The following is a 25,776-nucleotide window of genomic DNA, read 5'->3' as shown; positions in this document are numbered from 1 at the left end:
GATACTAAGTTGTAATTACTTATGCAGTCTCAAAGTTCAAACAATGGGTCAATTTTTATGTGAAAATGTACCTTTTCGCAAACCCAGTAAAATACGTCAGTTTATGGAATAATGGAATCTTCTGGCTTTACTAATATACCTTGGAGGCCCTCTGTATAGGACAATTTGGAGTTGCCTAAACACACAGCACAATTACTAACAATCCATAGTATTAATGCCAAGAATAGCAACAGTCATCGTAGGTCCCTTCAATAGTGTATTGACAGAATGTATTACTACTAGCTATAGAATATAGCTAACTATTATTGTAGGAGGCATTAAATAGAGTTTTTATACATCACTGAATTGCCACAACTTGATTCAAATTTTAATACCATTCATAATCAAAAGTCTGTTTTTTTTTTGTGAAAAGCTGAGTCATCAAGCAATTGCATTTTTACAAAACTCATTTGTGGGTCAATTCCTTTCCTGATCCCTTTTTATAGTGATGACTTTCCTGCACAATTTTCCACTCTTGAAAAGTCATTCCATGTCTCCCGAATAAGCTAAGTGACTATGGTGTGTACTCTTAAATTGCTGGTGATCCTCATGTATGTTACCAAGAAATTATAATATAAGCTCTTGTTATTAGCTACTTTATGATATGTTTCTTGTTTCACACTAATATTATCCATCCTATGGCATGTGATAATAGGCAGCTGCAAGTGGTGACGTGGAGACCATCAATAAGCTATTAACCAAAGTTACCGAGTTTGCATCCACAACTTCAGTCCGCACATTAGATTTGATCAAGACATGCAACAGTGATGGATTCAACATGTTTCATGCTGCTGTGATATACAAAAGGATGGAAGTCATGCACATGATCCTACAATATGGAACAGGTAGGGTTTGTTTTTATTTGGAGTATCTATACATGGTAATCCGATTTGCAGTCTTTATACTCAGCAGGAAATAATGTCAGTCTATTTATCACGATTAACTAATGTTGGTACTCAGTGACACATGCAAAGTTATGACACAATCAAGCATCACTGTTTTAAAAAGGTGGTTATAAGAGCAGGGACTCCAAGAACTTTCTAAGGCAGCTCAAATGGCATACCGTATAGTAAAAAACTTTGGCAGTAAAAAACTTTGGCAGTAAAAAACTTTGGCGAATTTGGTAAATAGTGTTACGATCACCAAAGTTTTATCTGCCAATTATTTTTAGCAATCACATAAGCAGATTAGCCTTGTTGAAAGGATGGGTATTGAAGTATCGTGACAATTATATCGTGGGTATTTCCAAGCATTTCCTTCAATTGTTGCAAGGTTCATTGTCCTACAAGAGTTCATGAAAATCCAAACGTTGTTCTTGACACCCTTCTCGACATCACAAGAACCAGCGAATGATGCTTACACTTGTACGGTAGCTACCACTCGAATGCAACATTACTACTCACGATTAAAAGTGGTGTGGTAGCTGTTTCCATCGTGAGTCATCATCCCTCAATGCAAGGGATAAAGAATATCAAAATCGCAATCGCAACAGCTGCCACGCCCATTAATTGGTGAGTTCTTTGTGTAGCGAGTGATGTTGCATTTGAGCAGTACAGTACGTAGTAGCTAAAAAAATTCAGATGAAGCCCCATTCGCCTAAGTTTTTTTCATAAATTTTGAGGTGAGTGGGTTTTCGCCAAACTTTTTTACTATATGGTATAAAGAATATCAAAACAGTGTCCTCCTTTATGAATCACTGTACATCTCAGTAATCCTTACACATACATGTATTCACACTTGGGTATATAGTATGTTAATCCTGGATGTACCCATTCACTGGACTGGACTACTGAACTGATGTTTACACAGTGTGTGGTTGGGTTTACTGAGTTCCCCAAAACTGTCTTTTAATAATATTGCTATTGTTTGTTATGCTATACAGCACTTACACCTTACCCTGGTTGCCTGGTGTATAGTAATGCTGCAGAGAACGTGACAGCAATAGCTTACCAGTGATAAACTTGCTAGTTGGGGATATCCTTCAAGGTCTTTAAAGCAAACTCGAGGTCCTCTATTTCAACGCAGGGATTATCATTACAGATTATATTTATATAAGTACTAGCACTGAAACATCTGTAATCAATAAATCCCTATTCTGAAATAAAGATCTGAAACGAACTTGCTCCTCAAGCTTACTCTCAAAGGATATCACCAACTGGAAAATTGATCACTGGGTAAGGAATAAGTTCTGTATGGCATAACAAATAGTAGCAATGTTATGAATAGGCAGATTTTGCAGCAATTAATTGTAGACTGTCAAGTAGTTCCCTAACGATAATATGTACAAGTTGAGCTGGATCCTGAAAACAGCTAAAAATGAAAAGTGGACTGTTTTTCTTGACAGAATTAACACTTTAGCCAACCAGATGATTAAAAATGATAGTAAAGGCGTCAACATGACGATCCAGTTCAACACAGCAGGACTCAGTAATCCAATCAAAATGTGTTAGTCTGGTAGTCCAGTCTACTAAATAGTGACAGCCTATTAAACCTGGTGTTCTTATAAGCACAATTTTTAATTTGTCTTGATCTCAGAGCCTTTATTTATACTCTGTGGATTTTATTTGTATAGAAGTTGTTTCTGTGCCTACTGACGATGATAATGAAGATACTCCACTGATTCTTGCCATCAAACACTTCACATCTTTTGTGAATCCTATGAACCTGTCAGAGGAGGAGGGTGTTACTAACCTTGATGTGGTGGCCAACTTGATACAGTTTGGTTAGTTGAGCATTAACATGAATGCCTGTATGCACTTCACATTCCTATGTAGTTAGGTAATAAATTGATATTGAAAGCACCAGTACCTGTCAGGTTACCACACTTTCTGTTTCTGAGTTGGTGTCTGTGCTACAAACGTATTATATGGTATCTGCTTGTGTTGACAATATAGCATGAAAGAATGAACCAGCTTTATGCAAAGGTATTAATTACAGGCCTTCATATAGCACATTATGTCCTAATTGTAATTTCAACCACAATACTATTGTGCCAGTACAATATCAGAATTTGATAACTCAAGTGACACATGTAAACTACAAGTAGTCTCGTCCCCAGCCGCCCACACACTCAATCATGCAAAGGTCGTCTGATGACTTTGGTCCACTTTCTTGGTCTTAGTGGAATATTGTTACATGCATTTTTTCTTGTGTTCATTAACTTCATTCATGCTTACATTCAAATCAATAAACTTTAACTGAGGAGTGTTACTATATAATACTTGCTGGTATGACTACTAAATGCCAATTAACACTTCACAAGCGAAAACCTTTATTACAATTTGACTTAGAACAATAGCCAATGCTGAAGAAGACCTAGCTGTACACAACTACTACACTAGTTTTTAAGGTAATTGCTTTATAAATGCACACTTCCTGGGCCAAGAATTTGGACTAATGGACCTTTGCGTGATCAAGCACATGAGCAGCTAAGGACGAGACTAAACTACCAATTACAGCACACTATCCTAATTAATGCACACAATGCAATTTAATGTACAATACCAAAGGGAAAGTGTGCTTTATTTTCCATACTGTGCCAAGTGTGTACTAAAAGTCGGTACTACTGTCATCATGGTATTCCAGGTTATGTAAGCACCATGTGCATTGCAGAAAATATAACACGAGTGTGGTCTCAAGCCAAATATAGCTTTCAGTTTTACCTCGTGCTATATTTATCTCTCGAACACATCCTCGTGTTATATTTTCTAGTATAGCCATGATATAGAAAAACTATATCATATATCACAAAAGTTTATGTAATATTTATACCACTGCTGTAAGGAATTTTGCTGATATATACGTACACCAGCAAAAACACAAAAACACAAAAACACTTGCTGACCTACACTCACCGTGGCTGTGAGTGTATATATCAGATAGAAAATCCTGAACAGCCATGGTATAAGTGATATATATCACATACTCCCTTAATAGGTGAAAAAACTACAGAGCACTTACCTCGTTTGTTTTATACAGTGATTGATCGTGGTTTTAAAAGCTTGGGCTAATATCCCTCAGAATGTTATTCATGTATCATTATGCTTCTACACACAAAGTTAGAACTTACGATTGTGGGTTTGAGTTTATATTTCTACTTTTGCAGTACATTAAGACTACCAACTTGCTATAAGTAAGTAAAGTACTCAGGACTATAAGTTACTAACCTATTTTCAATGTAGCGATCGTGGTCCTTTCAAATGGCCAACACATGAGTGCAGAAATCTACTCATTTCCAAATGATTATTTAGTGATCATTCATCATAGAGAATAGTTTATTAACAATCGACTAGTTGTAATTTAGCAACTGCACTCAAGAAACAGTAATACTTAATCCCACAAATGAGTCAAAGCATACCATATCTTTGTACTGGTTGCTGTGGTTTGGCTGGGCATCAAAGCCATGAGCACACCACATTCCCATGATATTGATCTCGTGAGTAGCATCTAATACCTATTACAAGACAACCAATTGAACCACAGCACAAAACGAGTTGGCTCATTACAAGGCCTGAGTTGGCATAATTTTTCAGACTTAGGGCATCCCATACACGATAGCTATCCTTGCACTACGTATAATTCAATGGTAATCGCAAAACATATGTCTATGAAAATATCCAGCTCAGGGCATTTTCAAGACTTTCGTAAAAATAACATCTGTGTAAATATCTGGCTTTATGGTAAGACAAGTATATAGCTGGCACTACATGGAAACCTTAAAACCTCATAGTTTATTTTGGGCTTGGCATGTGCCCACCACTAAACCATCAACATATAACTTAATTAAATCAGCCCTACTATCATGCAACCAAATATATAGCATGACAACCATTTAATGCTAAAATATGCACTGCACTTTTTGGCTTCTTGTATGGCAACTATCACATTTTAATTTGGCTTCTTGTATGGCTTTACTGGGGGTGCCTGAACTGTTTCCACAAACTGCAAGTGCCTGTTTTCCATAGACTCCAATGTATACTTTTGATCTTCTGATTAGCTGTTGATCTCCTATACTTTGGTATAGCAGTTAGATGTTCAGAAACACTCTATTATTTGATCCTTGTTGAATAGCACTTAATGAAGATAATTTGCAGTGATATTGTTGACCTATCAAATATGGCATCATTTAAAAAAAATTTTTTTTTTTTTGCGAGTTGTCTTGAGTAGTTAAAACAAGCTCTATTGTGAGGTAAGCATTTTATGGAAATGATTTCTGGCCTTGTGACCATTAACAAACGCTATATTTGTTCACTGTCTGAGTAAACTGATTAACCTATTATTTATGAGTAAGAGCGTTGATAGTGGTGTTACCCTTAATCTAACCATCAAGTCTTTAAGTGTAATTGTTGTAATTAATGTTTTCTTTGTACTACTGTTTTTAGTAGGGTTCCTTATATTACTGTTCTAGCCTTTGTCTTCTGTGCTTACATGAGCGATTATTGATACTGCTGTATATTAATGTTATGCTTCATGGTATGAACTACCAACATGGAGTGTTTTAAAGAGCAGTTTACACAAGCATTATAGCAGCTTTCAGAAAGAGAAGGCTAATTACATTGTTCGTGGTTAAAAAGTCACCCCACAGAAGCCATAAACTTAATTGCATACCTTGGTTGCTTATTGAGAATGGACTATGCTGTATAGCAGGTTTTTGTAGCAAGGAATGAATTTTAGCGTTTCGCTAAAATTTAATCCGCGAGAATTTTAGTACCGTGGTAATAACGTTGTCGCATGATTTAGTCTAAGGTCACAGCTTCATCACTAAGTACTCTGGAAAGATACTTTTGCCCAACTAAAGCCAGGGATGCAGCTATGTACGGTTGTGCGAGTCGAAGCAAGAAGTGCAGGTAGAGAAAGGTGCACATGACCTGCACTAACTAATAGTTCAAACTAAAAATAATTGCCATTTAGCCTGCAGGCCTGCTAGCAAGGGTCCAGTTCTCTATTAAATCTTTCTCCCAGCCCATTCAGAGTGTATTTTAATGATGGATACGACCTGGGATGCAAAGAACAGCAGACAAAACAATGTAATGGTTGCGTGTACAACGCCATGCAGCATGAATGGCTTTGTTTTCACTCTACTAGTTGAGAAAAAAAACTGTTTTGCGTTTGTTACAAGTATTACCACATTGAATTTTTGCACGTATATTAATTAAAAGTGAGATTTAAATTTTAGTGTTGCCATTCAATTGCTAAATTTTCTGCCGCTATTTTTAAATTTCACAGGAAATTTCAGATGCTACAACAATCCACTATACAGTATTATACAGTTAACTCATTGGCTCTACCATATCAAAACCAAAACAGCCAAGCTATGAAAAAGGGTGTGGCCGAAATCAAGCGTAGTGACCAAGAAATGGCTGCAATAATATCTTCATTATAAAATGACTGACATTAGCAATTTCTTGGCTTCCACTATATGAATGCAGTAAGTGCCTGCATGGTACTTGGAATTGCATGAGAAAGGTGAAGTTGAAATATCAACATGTAGTTGGCATAAATTCAAGGACATGACGGCCATTTTGAAGAAGACAAAATAGTTAAAATCAGGTAACCTGACTGTTCTTCTGGTGGTTGCGCAGTCAAAGTTTTATTGGCTTCTTTGTAGTTCTTTGATTGATAACTTGCACCTCAATTTTCAGCTGGCAGTTGCAGGTTTTCTTATCAACTAAAGCATAAAACAGGAGGGATATTTCAACTTCACCTTCCTTATGTAATTCCAAATAGCATGTAGAGACACCGTTCGTAAATTACATTTCGGAAGGCTCTGATCAACATGTATGGTTTGAAGCACTATGGGATGCAATAACACTTATGCCAAATTTGTTTTGTCATCCCATCAAGGTAAAACGTCTGGTAGGTGCCTTCAGAGGACAGGAGGATTGTTGCAGGGTACTATGTCACTGTTTTGCGACCCAGCTGGGTTATCACAACTGTGTGTGGCTCATTCTTAAGTGTCTCTATCTCAGCTGGTGTGGCAGTGATGCTCCTCATCCATGAATCCGGTTGAACGTCTCCACAAATGTAGCCAAATAAAACTGCCAATGAAATTTGACCACTTGGCTGTTTTATAGGGGAACAGTCGTGTTACGTCATTTTAATTATTTTGTCATGTAGAATGGCTGTCATGTTCTTTTATTTGTGCCAAATACATGTTGGTATGAAATGGAGCCTTCCAAAATATAACTTTGATTTCACTTTTTTTTCACCATACTTCTTTTGGGAGCCACACCCTTTTTCACAGCTTGGCTTGTTTTGTTTAGATGTCACTTCTTTTTGTAATTATAAGTCCTAAGACAGGGGAATTTTCAAAAGGGGGTCTCTGAGCTGGGTGGAGGGTAACCCCCCTAAAGTTCACATATACAACTCGGCACATCTGGCCCACAGCTGCAGCATTCATACATAAAATGTGCTCTTAGGCAAACTTTAACAAGCAAGATATGCATATCTAACTATAACTAGATGGAAATCTATACTGCTGTTTGTGCAGCTCATTGCTATGCTATGCTATTGTAGATTTATAGCTTACTATGTACGCAACTTCCTGGCACACAGTAGCTATGACGAATGATGAAGTAGAAGAACTACTGAAGTAGCTAACTCCTGTGTCACTCTGTAATTGATACTGTCGAGTGCGGGGACCGGAGTTCAGTTCATTCTGTGACTTCTGGGTGAGGTGTCAAGAACAGCTGAGTGATATCACGTGCCCATATAGACCAAATATCAGGCAGAGTCAGGTGCATTACCACAAAAGAAAAGTACCGGCAGTAAACACCACTAACAGTAAGCGCATGTCTTCCGCCATTTGCTGAACTTTAAATCCATATCACATGAGCTATCATCACATGATGCTATATTAGAATAGTTCGGGACTGAGTATATCAATCTTTCGTGATCTGTTGCTTTCCTCCATGCACTTTCTGTCTTAGATTTCCTGTTCGAGGGGGGGATTCGATTTTGGTTACTTTGCTGTAGGAAGAAGAGGAAATTTTTAACCTTAGAAATTAAAACTAATTTTGTTAATTGTTGTATAATGAACTAAAAGGATAACTTGTATTATAGCTCATGCAGAACTCTCTACGGTGTAGCTCATCATGAACTCTATACTGGCCCCAGGTTACTAGTAATGTAGCTGAACTCTCTACAGGGCGTGTATAATGTAGGTACTTGAACTCTAGTTACATAGCTAAACTCTACTGGGTGACTAGTGTAATGTAGCTGAACTTTGTACAGGGTGACTTATTTGTACCTGAACTTTCTACAGGTGACTTGTAACTTAGCTGAACTCTCTACAGCGTAACTTTTAATGTAGCTATCTGTCTACATGGTAACTTGCAATTTACTCTACAGGGTGACTTGTAAGATAGCTGAACTCTCTACAGGGTAACTTTCTGTCTACAGGGTAATTTGCAATTTAGCTGAAACAGGGTGACTTGTAATGTAGATTAATTTTCTACAGGATGACTGGTGATGTAGCTGAACTCTATCAGGGTGACTTGAACTATTTACAGGGCAACTTATAATGTGGATGAATTTTCTACAGGGTGACTTGTAATGTAGCCGAGCCTTCTACAGGATGACTTGTAACACTTAGCTGAACTCTCTACAAGGTAGTGCTGGAACGGATGTTCATTTTACACATTTGAAGGTTCCGTAAATTTAACAAACAAATGCTCGATCATTTGTTTCTAGTATTTCAGTGCAATTTGCATTCACATATATAAATGTACTGTTGTCATTGAGATAGTGTATTTAAGAATTTATTTTCTGAATATGTTATTAGCAAAATCTATGTCTGTATACCATAGTAACCATGGTAATGAATGTTTGTTGATAAAATACATTCGATGAATATCTCCTTAACGAATGAATGCTCAAATTTTCAGACGTTTATCCCACCATTACTACAGGGTGACCTGTAATGCAGCTGCTGAGGGGGACTTGTTTGTAGCTGAACTCTATACGGGGTAACTTTATAAATAGAACTGAATTCTCTACAAGGTAACTTGTAACATGTTCTCATAGAATTACTTACCCTTAGCTGATTGCTCTATTAGGGTGAATGCACTATTAGAGTACCTTGATCTCATGCTTGCTGCTGGCTTTTGATCTGATTCTTGTAAACCACTGTAAGCCCTTCTAAGCCATTATACAGCACATTTCAATGAACAGTTTGTCAAGTAGGCATGGCAAGTATTGTTTTTAATAGAAAATCTTGATTGTGTGATTGCTTCACACTCTTGGTTTTCACTCTCTATCTTCTCATGGTCTTTAGCTTGATTTCTTCCAAACTACAAAAGGTTTAAGGTTCAATAGTTAACCTATCCGCGTATTGATTTTCAGCTTCTTGCTGTAAGCAGTTTGTCCTGTAGGCATGACAACGTACTGGTATTATTTAATCATATTCCAACCAAATTCGCTTCTAAGATTCACTTTTAAACCCTCCTCATGTGTGCCTTCAAGGCAATCAAACAATGGGTTTGCAAGGTTCTATAAGTGTGCAAAAAGATGGAAGAAAAAATTAAGCCAATATTGAAGTCTCATTTCTCGGGACTGCTTGAAGCAATTTTGCTCAAATTTGGCATTACTACAGCAAAAACCATCCATTTTGTAAAGGCAGCACAGGTATGCATGAAAATCTCATTATTTGTTCTTGTCAAGAACACATTGGTGTGATGCAGGGACAGATACGGGGGGGGCTCTTGACCCCCTCCATAAATTTTTAGTATACCAAGATTGAGATACTCTAATAGAGCAGTCACAGTATTAGAGCAGTGTGTAGCAAGCTATGTAAGGATTTTATGTACTTTATCAGTGATAAATGCGTAGTTGGTGAGGTGGGCAGCTATTGTTGCTGGCTGTGACCTTTTTTTTTTTTTTGGTCTTACCAGACCAGACAATGTAGTGCCTCGGTTCATTTTGATCCCCCTTTCCATAATCTGCCCCTGGTGTGACGTGCTGGCTTCTTCGGCCACACAATGCACTAGATCATATACCACTTTGACTCATTGGATCAAAGGAAAATGCATGGTTATATCAGTAAGAAATCAATGCTACAAATATTTCAGTAGGAGCGAAATAGAAAGGAAGACATTGTAAGCGCTCCAGACGTATCCTTTCAAAATGGGTATCGATGCAGTATCATATACAAGGTAGCACGCATGGGAATTTCCAAGCATTCCCTGTTGCGAGGTTGCGAGGTTCATTGTCCCCACAAAAGTTCATGAGAATCCAAACATTGCTCTTGATATCCAAACGATGCTTACTAAAAAAAGCTAGCTACCACTCGAACACAATGTCACTTAATTAGTGTAAGTGCAAGCGATGAAAAGCTTACCAATTAGCTAAGGGAGTGGCAACCATTTCACTTGCGAGTCTTCATCCCTTAAATGCTGTTTCGCTGGTGAATCTTCATCACTCACAAGCCGTTTCACTCGTGATCCATCATCCCTCAATGTGAACTATGAAGGATAAAGACTCGTGAGCAAAATGGCTGCCATGCCCCTTAATTGGCAAGTTGTTAAATCACTTGCATTCGTGTGTAGCGATGTTGCATTCGAGCGGTGCAGTGCATGGTACATTTAATCACAGGTGATAAAAAAATAAAGGTGAAGCCTCATTCGCCAAAGATTTTTTTGCAATTTTTCAATAGTGGGTTTTTGCCAAACTTTTTTAATATATGGTATATGCTATATCAAAAAATAAAACTAAACCACCTAGTGTATTTCTAGAAATTATTAATTTAAAAATGAAGTAGGGATCCAAATGATAAAAACTAGTGAAACAAGATATATGAATGATGGTATACAACGTAATGATATTGAATCTTTTTTTTTTATTACGTATAATTTTGGCTTTCGGAATATTGGCGTAGCACTACATATACTGGTGCATCTGTTAAAAAGTAAACAATAGGAACTTTACCATATTGTCTGTGATATATGTATGTTTTTTTTGCAGGTGCTGACGTCAATGCTGCTAATAAGAAAGGCAATACACCACTGATTTATGCTGTGAAATGTCAACTGCTTGATGTTGTTGATTTGCTGGTTAAAGCAGAGACATTCAATTCTGTTGATGCTTGCAACAGCAATGGGAGTACAGCTCTATGTTATGCAGCTGCATTTGACAACTATGAAATAGCTGGAAGATTGCTTAGCTTAAAAGCTAATGTGTTTGCTATTGGGAACATAGCTGTACATGCTGCCTGTAAATATGGCAGCGAAAAGGTGTTACAATTGCTTCTGGAAACAAATCGTGACCATGTCCGGAGACTTGTTCGTGAAACTGATAAGGACGGAAACACCCCTTTGATGCTAGCCAAGAGTGCACTGACATTTTCTTCAAAAAACATCGAGCTGCTGATTGCATGTGGATCCAATTTGCTGGCCTTCAATCATGAGCACAATCGTATCCTGCACTTCTACTGTAGTACAGATGACAAGGACATCAATGAGAATATTTTACAAAAGGAACCAACTTTACTGTCTCACAAGAACTACGATCTGGAAACACCCTTGCATGTTGTTGCAAAGTATGGCCACAAAGATACCTGTTTTCTTTATGCTGAGAAGTAAGTGTCTGTGACCATTTACTGCTTGTTCATAAAGCCTAATTTTTGTGTGCACATATGCATATTGTACACGCATACACTCACTACACTTTTACACTCATTACATGCACTACATTTGCACGCATACTACAGCACACACTGTATACACACTGGTACACACACACACACTGGTACACACACACACACACACTGGTACACTGGTACACTGCGCCAGCTTTCTTGGCCACACTTAATACAGAAATGATGCCTTATTGAGCAGTTGCAGTAAACATATACAGTAATAGCTAAATTGATAATTATTTAGAGGCGCTTAACACTCTTCAAGGCACAAGAGAATGAATTTTGGTTTGTTTTGTGGCAGGCAAAGAGGAGTAATTTTATATAATTTGGTCACTTGAGGCTATTTAATAGACTATCTTTTCAGTAACAAACTAACTTGGTGGTATGCTTAACTTTGTTGAAAGTTTTCATTACATTTTTTGTCGTTAAAAAGCCGACTGGTTTCCAGAAACCGAGTTATGATTATAGCTATCAGGTGTAACGCATTACTAACTTATAGAGCGTAATGTTCTGTGCATAGGTAATATTATTACTTTGTTATGTAATATGGCTCCTTCAAAAGTAACCAACAAGTTATATTACCACACTATGAATCGTGATGCATTATATTACTTTATTACTTAAAAGCCCAAAACACAATAATTGTTATGTAATACATTAATGCATCATTTGTTTCTACTTTACAGAGGGGCAGACATTTATGCCAAAGATGCTATTGGTAACACACCTATGATGAACGCCATTATTCATGGACACAAAGAAATTGTGATGATATTCTTCAATTTTGATTACTCAGTGGACATCATTGTGAAAAGAGACAAAATGTTACTGGAATGGGCAATAGAGCAGGGCCACATTACTCTAATTGAGGTACAGTGTGTTGTAGTGCACCAAATACTTAGGATATGGGAGCATGTATGTATGTTGTGCATGATACCGTATTTACTTGGTTAAACACCACGGCATTTATTACCTTAGTTCCTAAAATTTTATTTAATATTTGTCCACCACTCGATGCTCCAAAACAATAATCAAGCCTTTATTTTGAGGTCAATTGTGGAACTACTCAAGTGCGGCTACTATTGAAGGTGCGGCTACTATTGAAGGTGTGGCTACTATTGAAGGTGCAGTGTTTAACCAAGGAAACTTAGTATTTTAATTTCGGAAGTTAATGACACTGAATGAATATGGTGCGATCTGTTCAGTTAAAGGTTCCTGCTGGAGTTCTGTAGTAATGAAGTATGTTTTTATTGTCAGGCACTAACTGAGAGTAATCCTAGTGGCGTGATAGACAACTACTACAACGGAGCTACCTTGATACATCATGTCTGCAAGTTGGGAAATGTTCCTATTCTGCAGGTAATTATTAGTGATTTTGTAATGAGACATGTATGTATCATTGGGGTGTGTGTGCGTGTGTGTGCGCTTGCACACATATGTGTGTGCATCGTATGTGTGTGCATGCGTTTGTTGTTCATGTGTGCGTGCATGTGTGTGTGCGCGCATGCGCACAAGCAATTATATTATTAGTCTATGTATCTGTAGCATCTTCTTTATTGGGACAATGCTAATCATTTACAAAGGTGCACCACAAAGCCAAACAGTCCACTTGGTAATGGCTACCATCCCTTTCATGTTGCAGTGAGTGGTGGCCACCTTGAGTAAGTTATGTATGTGTAAGGGGATTAATAGAACCTATGCACTTGATGTGTATATAATCCACACAAAAATAGCTAAGCTGTGAAAAAAAATGGTGTGGCCTTAAAAGGCCTGGGTGTGAAATCAAAAGTGGCGGCCAAGAAATGGCTGCAATGATGTTAATGCTAATTAATTTTAACAATGCGCACAGCCATTATTAAAGTTTATTAGAATTGACATCGTTGCAGCCATTTGTTGGCCACTACTTTTGTTTTCACAACTTTTTTCACCCAGACTTTTAAGACTTCATCATTTTTTCACGCTGTGGCTGTTTTGTGTGGATTTCACTTCTTTTTGTACTTTATAAGGCCATAAAACTTTGGGGTTTGTTTTACTCACATTTCTTCTATTCTATACAGACACAATAATAATAATTAAGACAGACTTATAAATGTAAGTACACACAAAAAATTGGAATTTTCAACTAGAGTAGGGACCATAGCACATCAATAAAAGTACTGTAAAAAACTGGAGTAGTCCATGATATTAAATCATAGTAAAAAAAATAAGAAGTGTTATATCCCTACTGTGCTCAAGTACCATAACGGAAATGCACAGTAGGAACATAACACTTCTTATTGTTTTACTGTGATTTAATATCATGCATTACTCCAGCTTGTTTCAGTACTTTTTATCGATATGCTATGGTCCCTACTCTAGTTGAAAATTCCAAATTTTTTAATGTACTTGTTTGTTAACTTTTTTTATTATGACTGGTGAGCCCACACATACCATGAAAGAAATGGCACCGTGCACCCTAGCTTTATCAATTATCGTGTGAAAAGTGAAGTATCCATTACGCTTTGTTGTCAGCTCGTTCACAGCATTACAAATCAAGAACTGTTCGAAAACCACTCCTGCAATCCAAGCATACTGCATCATAAGAAAGAAATTGGCATGCCCCGGTTATTATCGTCTGAAAAGTGGAGTATCCATTATGCTTTGTTGTCAGCTATGTTCAACCTGCTACACAGTAATACGAATCAAGAGCTGTTCGAAAAGTGCCTCTGCAATCAAAGTAGCCACTATGAAAAATACGGACGATTTCCATTCTGAAGGGAAGCCATCATGTACTACTGCCAAATCAACACTTTTCGCTGTCAGCAAAGATGAATGGACACAAAGGAGGACACTGGTAAGTCCCTAAAGACTGCATTGTACGTACTACAGTATGCCAAAAGGCATCTCCCGGGCCGAAGCAACGTCAGACAGTGAAAAAATCAAGCCTGTAGCCTCAGCCGATATCAAGTTACACTTGTCTGAAGGCATCAGTCAGTTACTTACTCAGTCAGTCAGTCACTAGAAAACTGCGTTAAATTCCGCAGCAACTTGTTGAAAGCATTTTGGGTCAATCTCAAGGCTTGTTTGGGCTTAGTTTTGTCTAACCAATACTGCCTCATCGTCGTCTGGGAAAAGTGAGACTGGTGATGTTTTTTTCATGGGCCATGCCTACACCTCTGTGTTCCCTACACTGTATGATTGTATTGCAATGATTTACTTCAATATTTGGTAATATGTGACCAGCTGAGCAAAAACCAGTTGTTTTCGCACATTCCTTGAATTCCATTTTATTGCATCTCTTGTAATCTATGGTAACAAAAGAGTAGACAGCCAAAGTTTCATCCTTTGGTCTTGTAGTTATAGTGCTTGACAGTTGGAACAGTGTTAAATTCGATTTGTACAGCAACAATACGGGAAATATATTACAGGCACTTAGAAAATCGATCATAACTCACGATTGAAACAAGCTACAAAGATGGGACTTGGCTCAATCTGTGCACCATGAACTGCCAAGTAAATTAAGGTATAGATAGTGCTTTCCCTGTACTCTTCCGTGTTAACAAAGAAGAAAGCCATTTCAACTAAGAAATGACAACAATGAATGTTGTTTTTACTGCATCGTAAATAAATTCCCATAACTCACGTATCCTTTGATGTGTGAACACGAAGCAAAGATTTTCTTACTTCCATAAACAGGCGAATCCAGTGATATATAGGTTTTATTGTTTAATTATTAAGCTTAATTTCAGTGCGTACAAATGCAATTAAAGCGTATGTAATTTTTTCATGTAGCATGCGTATTTTTACCCAATGTATATCAATACAGTTTTATGGCATAATAGAATTTTGCGAGAACAGCCGGTTTTCACTCAGCGGGTCACATATTATTGTAATACTCTAATAGAGTGCACATTTTTTTTGACATACATAGAATGTTCTAGTACTTCTATTCAATTGGTAGATCTATGAAATTACAAATGTGTATTTATAAGTAGATTTAAATTAGAATTTTCATTTATAAAGCAGAAATTAAGTGAGATGATCAGTCAAGGTAATAGTGGTTCAGTGGTTAAGGTTGCAGGTGTTAGGTATGGAGGTCCTCGGTTCGAACTCTGGCAAGTTTTTCCAACATTTTTTGTGCACCTTTTTTACTCTGTGATGACTGCTTTATTAGAGTATCTTGGGTCCAGATAAAATGGCACTAAATGCACTTTTGTTCCTATATATATGGGCAAGATTTAGTGCCACTAAGCACTAAATCTTCCCTATAATACATGTGGGATGAAGCACTATACTCAAATATTATTTCTTGCCCTTATATGTAGGAAAGATTTAGTGCTAAGGTGCACTAAATGTTCCCTACAATGTAGTAGGCAAAATATTGTTCAAAGAAGCACTAATTATTCCCTACATTGTTGTAGGCATAAAATAATACTTCATAAAATAATACTTCATAAAATAATACTTCATTATTAACACTCCACCTTGTTTAGAGCTAAAAATATTTCTCTGTGTCCTGTTTACTCCTTGAATGCTAGTTGACATGTCTGGCAGAGAAAGGTGTTGGTATTAGCTAAAAATATTTCTCTGTGTCCTGTTTACTCCTTGAAAGGTGTTGGTATTTTACAATTGGTAATACCAGTCCACTATCCAGTTGTACTGGTTTTAAAGCTAGTCTTACAAGTATGCCCAGCTTTGCATATAAAAGCAGGTAGTGCATTGCTACTCAGTCTCCTACCTTGGTCAGTTGCTAGCGTGCAGCTTCATGCTGCTTACGAACATTAAACAATGCACGACCAGAATTGATAAAAGAAGCAGAAGAGAAGTCTTTCTTTTTTCACCACTTTTGTGAGCATTGGGCATTATCGCACATCAGAGATAACGTAGTTTATTTGTACGATTCTCTTCAACCTAAAAGCATCAACTCAACTCTTGCCGAATAACTGCATTCATTATATGGGAACTGGATTGTGAAAATTCCACAAGTTCAACTTCAAAAGGGAAACAAAGACTGTGGCTGCTTTGCAATTGCATTTTGCGTATCACTAATGTTTGTTGAGACGACCCCGCCACTCTTTGTTATGATCAAAAAGAAATGCGAAAACACCTGATGCAATGTTTTGAGACTAAATGTTTTTCCCCGTTTCCATCACAAAGCAAGAAGTCTCGAATACCATCACCATTGGAAATTAAAATCTCTCTTTCCTAACTGGCGCATCTAGATTAAATCAAAAATATTGATTATATTGATTATTTTGCCTAAAGGTTTTAGTACAATAACTCAATTGAATTTATTTGAGGGTATTATCGTAGGTTATCACCCATAGTATCAGACTTGGGTGGTAATTAAAATATGTTACTGGGATACAACCGCTTTATATTCATAACTTGCTTGATTTTTTGTTTGCTAATGTCTATAACTTTATGCATGCATGTATGGAAGAAATTATTTAAACAATTATAGCTACAGCCTATACCAACAGATACATATTGCAATAAAAATGTCTAGGTGCCTTTCGACTGATTATGATTTTTGTTATAATTACCATATCTGTTGGTTAGAGCTTGCCATCTTGGCCCAAGGTGTGATTGTTCTTCCCTACTGTTCCCCGTGCAATTCGCAGGCATGCACCTGGCACTGCAGGCTGTCAAGGGCGCACGCCTGGTTTACTATAATTGTTTCCAGAAAGAAACGTACATGCGTGTACATGTGTACCTGTCTGCACCCATGTGAGCTAATGGTTTTGTGTCAAAAGCAGTCTATGTGTTAGAAATGGAGGCAGCATAAGAACTATACTGTACACCGGCAAACTTTGACGAGGGTAAACTTTGATGAATCTGCTCTTAGGCAAAGTTGACGAAATAAACTTTGACGAATTGTTTGAAATCACCAATAAGAACCTGGGCACTTATTTTATGTTGACGAAATAAATTTTGACGAATTCACTTTGATTCTCAAAGTTTCCCTTCGTCAAAGTTTCCCAGTGTACGGTATTAAGTGCCTATATAGTCAGGTAAGTTTTGCTCTTGCTCTAAGGCAGTTTAGGCATGGCAGCTTTCTAAAACTTTGTGAACGTTTTGTTGTGGGTTCTATGGGTGTTTAAAAATGACAAAACTACACTACCAGCTTCCTGAGTTACTAGGAATAGCGTAGCACTTTGAGTTGGAATTGAGGGCGTGTCCAGCTAGTATGTGTATGAAAACCAGGGCTGAATAGTTTTCTTTGAAAACACGTTAACCAAGCTATACTTCTCTTCATGCATTTGTGGGTTTAACTATATTGCAAGTTGAGCGTTCCTTAGTAACCATTTCATATTTTGCAGTAATTACAATTATTATGTAATTAGTATTATTATGTAATTAGTATTTCATGAAATGCTAATTTGTAATAGTTAATTTAAATGGTTTCTATGTAACCGTAATCCTGCTGTCCCAACTATGTTGGCCTTTATGTGTCTTGTGACATCATGGATAAGGTCCATAAGTGCAACTCCATTTATATTTGTATGTATATATGCATAGCAAGAATCAACCATGGGATTCCATGCAACATTAAAATATGTACAGTATCCAAGAAAGAAGCAGACCTATATGCAAAGAAGTTGCTATAGTAATAAATATGCATACTTACAAGAAGTACTAAACTCTCATTTTTAAAACTAAGTAAACTACTATAACCCATAGTCACATGTTTACAATATGTTATACCAGGAATCAAAGGGTACTACTGCCATAGCATCAAAGGTAGAAGGCTGTTATGAGGTTGTATGGAAAATAAAGTACAAGCAGTTGAAGTATTGCAACTAAAACAGCAACAATTCACTATGATCACTTCAATAGAATTTAGTGCCTGAGCACAATATAGTTCCTACACTAACGTAGGGAAGATTTAGTGCCTGGAGCACAATATAGCTCCTACACTAATGTAGGGAAGATTTAGTGCCTGGAGCACAATATAGTTCCTACACTAATGTAGGGAAGATTTAGTGTTGAGCACAATTCATCTCCTACACTAATGTAGGGAAGATTTAGTGCCTGGAGCACAATATAGTTCCTACACTAATGTAGGGAAGATTTAGTGTTGAGCATAATTCATCTCCTACATTACTGTAGGGAAGATTTAGTGCTTGTGGCACTAAATCTCCCCTATAGTAGTGTAGGAAATGAACCCCTTTTAGTGCCATTTTGTACGGAACCAAATTACACATTTACATTTTGTAGCAATTTTTGCAAAGTGTGCGAAAGTAACAAGTAATTGTTTGTTAACTTTTTTTTTTAATAGCATAGCTATGATATGCACATATGTCTGTGACTGTTTTGTTAGGGTATCTTGATCTCGCAACTTATCTTGTGTTATAAATTAGAGGGCAGGATTGATCTTTACAGCGAAACTGCAGCTGATTATAACTAGATCATTAAGGGCATCCTCTGATCATTGAGGGCATGGCAGCATGTTCTGGTCATTTAAGGGTGAAATTCCACCATGCAATCATTTCAGTAAGCACAGCTACAGGTATCGACTGCCTTTTACAGTAGCACAAGTGCTTTTAATGCATCTAAGTACACGTAAGTGTCAATATGGAAAATTAATGCCTTGCTATGTTTTCTTGCATGAAGAAGAGAAGGCATCATGCAATTTTTTGAGATAAAAGGAAAGGCAAAGCACAGAGAAGGCAGACAATCATCAGAACCAGAAAATGCACATTCCACACATGAGTTTGTTATTGTGGTGTGAAATAGTGGTGGCTTTGCTTGGCCTCTAATCTTGGACTGTCATCAGGCAGGGAGACCAAAATTTTCAATTCTTTTAAAATTCTATATCCAGCTGTCTGTATGTTTTTAATGCTGTATTCAATGTTAGATGGACTAAGATTATTCCATATATGACCAAAGTCAATCTAAATTGCACATCAGGCAAAATCAAAGTAACACCACCAGTGAATGGCTACACTGCCAGTCTATTGGTTTTGACCCTCAACATTACTCAAACTACTCGAAGCTGGTTTTAACAGACGTCTTTCTGGGTGGTGTGGCAAGCTCGAATGGCGGTTTCTGGCCTTGTGAAGGACCTAGCTTCACAAGAATCAGTGGTGCACAGGTGGATGGGCTCATATAGTTGGGCAAACATTTTCTGTGTGGTTTTTGCTGCTTATCAGGTACTAAGTAGCCAGCACAGCCCTGTAACCTTGTGTCTGGACTTCAGTTGTGGTATACCTCCATTTTGAAGTCTAGCCACTTGCCCACCACTCTGCCCCACCTCAATCCCTTTGTGAGCACTCATGATACTACTTCGCTTGTCCAACTGCTCAGATTTTCTATCTTATTTGGTGGGAAACTCTACAAGCAACTACAAGTACTGGATGTAGTCTAAAAGTTAATAAATTGATGCACATCTTGTGCAAATTTCATAGGCATGCGTACTTCCCTTGGCAAGTTGTACTGGCTTAATACTGTTTATCTTGCAACTTACAATGTGCGATTTGGATTGGTTTCTAAAATCCATGTCTCATATGGTGATTTTCGCCATGTAAGCTGTCCCTAGGATGATATTAATTTTAGAGGCAGCATTTTGGGTGGTACCTATTATTTTAGGGGGAGAACCCTACTAAACAGTATGGTAGTACTGTTTCATATGCTGTAATGAATTGGCATTCCCCCTCCCCAGCAAATACCAGAAATCGTAAACTAAAGTATAAATAACACTTCAATTTATGTTGCAATGGAAAACTAGATTATAGCATTTTATCTTGTCGTCTATTTCATGTGAGAGAGTGCATTAACACTTTTTATTAACAAGTGCTTCTACAGACACCACAAAAACACCCATGTTGCCATGAATAGCTGTGCTCATATGGCTATAGTGAACAAAACATCATGATACCAATTCATCACATGAAAGGAAAATCAAAATAAGTTAAGCATAATCATAAGCGATGAAACTTTTGTGTGGTTAAAGTTTAGCTATTTCAATATTGGCACTCACCAAACTTTTATCTATCAATCTGTTTTGCATGCTGATTCACCAAACTTTAGTCATGCCTAATTTTCATTGTTTACAGTATAAATGATGGTATAACATTTATATGTCAATATTACCGTATAGGAGGTTTGGACTTTCTCACAAAAACATATTAACAAGAAACTGCCTCACAATACCTTCATGGCACCTTAGCAGTTTTGGTTTGGTAGAATCAAGCCAAAAGTGTCTTTATAGTGGCCAAAATACTTCCGATATATATAACTTTGAAAAAATTACATTTAACATATTTACTAATTACTGCCTGCCTGCCTGACTGCCTGCCTGCCTGCCTGCCTGGCCTGCCTGGCCTGCCTGCCTGGCCTGCCTGGCCTGCCTGCCTGGCCTGCCTGGCCTGCCTGCCTGCCTGGCCTGCCTGCCTGGCCTGCCTGGCCTGCCTGGCCTGCCTGGCCTGCCTGGCCTGCCTGGCCTGCCTGCCTGGCCTGCCTGGCCTGCCTGGCCTGCCTGACCTGCCTGCCTGCCTACCTGTTGATGTCTACAGACAAAGGTAACTCAATAGCAGCTAAGGTTATGGGCTTGATTTTTTCACTGTTAGACTTAGCGTAGTATGTATATACAATGTGTGCATCATGTCCTTTTATGTCCCTACAAGGTATTGATTCACAATAGCTAGTGCATAATGGCTTCCCTGCATTTGTAACAAAAGTTGTCTAGTGATTAAATTTATTGCAGAAGCAATGTTCTTCATTTGTGACAACACTGTGTAACAGGCTTAACATAGCTGAAAATGAAGCCTAATGGCTACTTCAGTTTTCAGTAATTGATAGTTGGGATATGTGTCCTGATGAATACATTAAATATGGCACCATTCTTTCTTTTGATGCGGCATACACTAGTTCGCCAATCATATTTATGTTACAAGAGTACGTAATTCTTGGTTATAACAAACAAATAGAAGGAAAAAATTAGGTATTTTAAGTTCAATTAGGGATCATAGCCATAAAAAGTAGTGAAACTTCACTACCTCTTAACTCTTTATTATCCAAGTTGCTCTGAGCATCATGTTGTGTTCTATTTCAAATCAAACTTCCTCACGTGATAAGAATTCTAAAAATATACAGTATGATGTCACCGGGGGGTTGTAACAAGATGGCAGCATCCATCTTTCGCTGCTATGGTGAAAAATAATAGCATGCCTTTCTTCACTTCAAAGCGCGTGAGTTATGTGTTTTCTTGTAAGGTTTTTGGATGTTTGGGTAGAAGGAAAGAGTAATTTCATATGGTATATAGTTTTACATGTTAATTGATGGGTGAGGTCCGCACGTATTGTGCAAAGATCACACAAGCCATAAAATTTCATTTCTTGAGGTTTTCTTGTGGTTTTATAAATTTGGTTGAGTAACAAAGGGTTAATGGCTATATGATCCCCTAAAATTCCTACTATTTGTAATTTGTTATTGGACACATTAGATATCTACTCTTTCTGTTGCCAGTTGCTTTCATGGGTATTCCATTGATTTTCCTGCAATCAAATTTTGGGATTAATTATATTGGAATAATGAGCACAGAGCTGTGTATTTGTAAAATCTTGTAATTTCAGTTGCAATTACATAGTAATGTTCCTTGGCATCTTGGGCTGCATAACATGTCATGCACTGCCTTAATATAGAATGTGTTAAGCAATACCTTGTTGTAATAACTTCAGGTGTGTTAAACTACTCTACAAGTTTGAATATGATTTAAAAGTTAGAACTAGTCAATATGATGATACCCCACTGCACATCGCTGCTCGTGACGGTCACCTTGAGATAGTCAAGTACTTGCTTACTCAAGGAATAGATACAGAAGTGGTGTAAGTGACTATTGTTACTTGTGTGAAATGCACTGGTTAAGATATTGTATTTTAATAGTAACTATAAGGAAGGCACTCCATTATCAAGTGCTGCTTCTGCTGGACAGTATCATGTTGTTGCTTATCTACTTGCCGTTGGTGCTTCTGCTAATGGTAGCATAGATCGGTATCATCTAAAGGTAAATTCAATAATAATAATACATTTTTACTAGATGCCTTGAAACTTCTAGAAATTATTTAACCAATTTTTACATACGTTTTAAACTTTAGCACTAATACATACCAAGAAAATGGCTTGGACACTAGGAAATGAATTAGAGTAGGGATTGGAGTTTACATTGCCTGTGTAAATGTAATCCTTGTAGATTTACTACCAATCCCTATTGCCTATTTTTAGCCATTGTACTGAGAGAGGTGATTCTACAATTAAACAACTAGCTAGTGTCCAAGTAGTCTTGGTGAAACTAGCAAAAATATCTGAGCTGTTTGTTAACACATTGCAAATCTCAGCCTATATTTGTGGTTTTATTTCATTGTTCAAAAATTTTTGCAATTATCAAGACACACGGTAGTGTGTCGTGTGGCCCAAGAAGCTGGCACACCACACCATGAGTATGTTAACAGGAAGAAAGAAATTGTGATTTTCACACCTATGTAGCTCTGTGATCCCTTATCCGATTAAAACCAACTTTGCTACAGGTGTGCCAGCTAGGTAGGGGAGTCTACACACCAAATTTGAAGAATATTACTCCAGACAGTTCTGAGATACGAGTGACCAAACTTTTGTTTTAATTTCTTTGTTTTTTTCTGCTTCATTTTGCACACTTTGCAAAATCCGCCATAAAACATGAATGCGTGCTCCAATTGGGCTAAACTTTGGCACACGTAAAGAGCTCATTAAGGCAGATCTCAGTACCAACTTTGGTATAGATCCAACAAATATTCACGGAGTTATGACCGATTATTCACATAAAATAAGGTCGAAGGTCTGTCACGCCTACAGGGTAAGCTCCTTGAAGGAATGAGCTGAAAATTGCTGTGTAGATGGAGTAACCATCATAGGAGTGCCTTTTTGTAGTTTGAAAAGAATCAAGATAAAGACCATGGAGAAATGACACAAAACCCAACCTGTGTCACAATTACGTGATCAATTTTTATCAATAAAAACTATTAGTTTTTATGCCTACCAGGCAAACCGCTTAGAGCAATGAGCTGAAAATCGGTATGTGGCTGGAATAATCATCATAGAAAGTTCTTGCAGTAGTACAGAAGAATCAGAGTATAAACTACTTTCGAAAGCAAACTACGTGGAGCAAAAGCCGAGATCGAGATACTCTAATAGAATAGTCACCCTAATAGAGCATTCAACTGTCAATATATTCTAATAGAACAGTCACCATGCAGCTACAGATAAATTGCTCTAGTGATTCAGACTATTGACAAGTCACCCTGTGGAGAGTTCAGCTAGAAACAAGTCACCCTGTAGAGAGATCAGCTAAAAACAAATCACCCTGTAGAGAGTTCAACTAGAAAAAACTCAACTCTGTAGAGAGATCAGCTACAAACAAATACCCTATAGATAGATCAGTTAGAGACAAATCACCTTGTAGAGAGATCAGCTTTAAAAAGCCCCAAACATAGGCCAGCTTTGGGGTATTGGGGTATACAAACACAAAAAGAAGTGATATCTAATCCAAAACAGCCAAGCTGTAAAAAAGAGTGTGGCCCCAAAAAGGCTATGATGAAAAAAGATGTGAAATCCAAGGTGGCGGTCAAGAAATGGCTGTGATGGTAGGTTAATTGCAAAAATTTTAATAACAACAAATCAGGTGAATTTAGTGCCGAACCCTAGTGAAACTTGGAGGAAGCAACACAAATTCACCTAAATTGAGGTTATTAAAATTTTTGCCATTGACCTAGCCATTTCTTTGCCACACCTTGGATTTCACATCTTTTTTCATCAGCCTTTTTTGGGGCCGCAATCTTTTTTTACTGCTTGGCTGTTTTGGATTAGATATATTTAACTCAGCATTTTCTATAATTGGTATTGGCTTGGAGAGGAGACTGTTCACACCTTGCTTATGCCTTTCTTAGACAACCCCACTACTACTGGCTTGCAAAGAAGGACATGACAAAGTGGTAAAACGTCTACTGGAAGATACGGTTAATGTCTCTGTTGCTAGTGAAGAAGGCAACTGTTTGATGGTAGCAATTCTTAGTGGACACCGGTAACTGGACGATAACTGTTTACTACATTGATTATTCATAATATTCATTGATAGTCGTACTGCTCTCACCATCCTCAACAGCAAGTACTGGAAGAAGGCATTGCAGTTTCGCGGTAAGAAGAATGAGACTCCCATGCGATTGCTGATTCAGCACATGCCTGGTTAGTGACAAGTGTATCAGCTAAGGTGTATACATAGAAGGTAGTATTCAGTAAAACCATTAAAGTATAGGAAAAATTTAAGTGGTATGTGTACATACATATTGGCTTGATGATGGTACGTGATTCTGTTGGGATTTTCTCTGTCCTATTTTTATGATGTCTGATCTCTTGAGGTTACTGTTATAGTAGAATTGTGAAAGCTAGTCCATTTTTAACACTAAAACTGATAGTGGCAATGTGTGGGTACTTTAATTTGGACCCCACAAATGCCATTATGTAGGTATTTAAAGGAACAAAACTTTTGAGACCAACAAAAAAATCTTTGAGACTTAAGAGAATTTGGCACATGCAGAAAGATTTTCATGGATTAAAACCAAAAATTTACAACCAGGAAATCTGTATATATTTCCATAATAATTATCTAGCTGCACAGAATTTAATAAATAATGTGTAGATTAAAAACTAAGTGTGTGTGGATTATTTTCACAATGACTAAGGAAACATCGTGTATGTTGTAAGCACAAGGAACTGTAAGTTGCACACTTTTTGCATCACCACTTAAATAACTAATGACAATGTGGCACACATGGTTTGTGCCTGTAGTGCTATGAAGTGGTACTATATTCAAATTGCTGTTCTGTTTGTGATTAAGCATTTTTAAAAATATCAAACTCAAATGTGTACAGTGACATGGTAAGTTGTGGAACCTAAAATATGGGGTGGTTTCCAATGTTTTCAAAATTAGTTCAAACTGTTGTGTTGCTCAGCAGAATGTTCAGTGATCAAGTACAAATATAACAGCTATTATCTATGGCTGAGAAATAGTTTAGATAAAAGATTATCTAGATATGTACCTAAATCACCTGTTGTATTATAGTAAATCTTTGTAATCCAACCACAGTCAGTTG

The 25,776-nt window shown here is 37.3% G+C and overlaps 1 protein-coding gene across 1 annotated transcript in view; it reads left to right on the top strand.

Annotated features, from left to right (window-relative positions):
* The window catches only part of LOC136249933 (transient receptor potential cation channel subfamily A member 1 homolog), a 57,191-nt gene that overhangs the window by 930 nt on the left and 30,485 nt on the right, over window positions 1-25,776 (top strand). Inside the window, exons 2-11 of the mRNA XM_066042070.1 lie at window positions 695-884; window positions 2,612-2,761; window positions 10,999-11,611; window positions 12,358-12,541; window positions 12,929-13,030; window positions 13,217-13,332; window positions 22,333-22,479; window positions 22,538-22,658; window positions 24,574-24,707; window positions 24,762-24,868. Of these exons, the coding sequence (XP_065898142.1) occupies window positions 695-884; window positions 2,612-2,761; window positions 10,999-11,611; window positions 12,358-12,541; window positions 12,929-13,030; window positions 13,217-13,332; window positions 22,333-22,479; window positions 22,538-22,658; window positions 24,574-24,707; window positions 24,762-24,868 (1,864 nt within the window). The remainder of the gene's footprint in view (window positions 1-694; window positions 885-2,611; window positions 2,762-10,998; window positions 11,612-12,357; window positions 12,542-12,928; window positions 13,031-13,216; window positions 13,333-22,332; window positions 22,480-22,537; window positions 22,659-24,573; window positions 24,708-24,761; window positions 24,869-25,776) is intronic.

The sequence above is a fragment of the Dysidea avara genome, chromosome 3 (assembly GCF_963678975.1).
Source record: "Dysidea avara chromosome 3, odDysAvar1.4, whole genome shotgun sequence".
NCBI lineage: Eukaryota > Metazoa > Porifera > Demospongiae > Dictyoceratida > Dysideidae > Dysidea > Dysidea avara.
The sequence above is the reverse complement of the archived record's forward strand: the minus strand, read 5'-3'. Positions and strand labels throughout refer to the sequence as shown.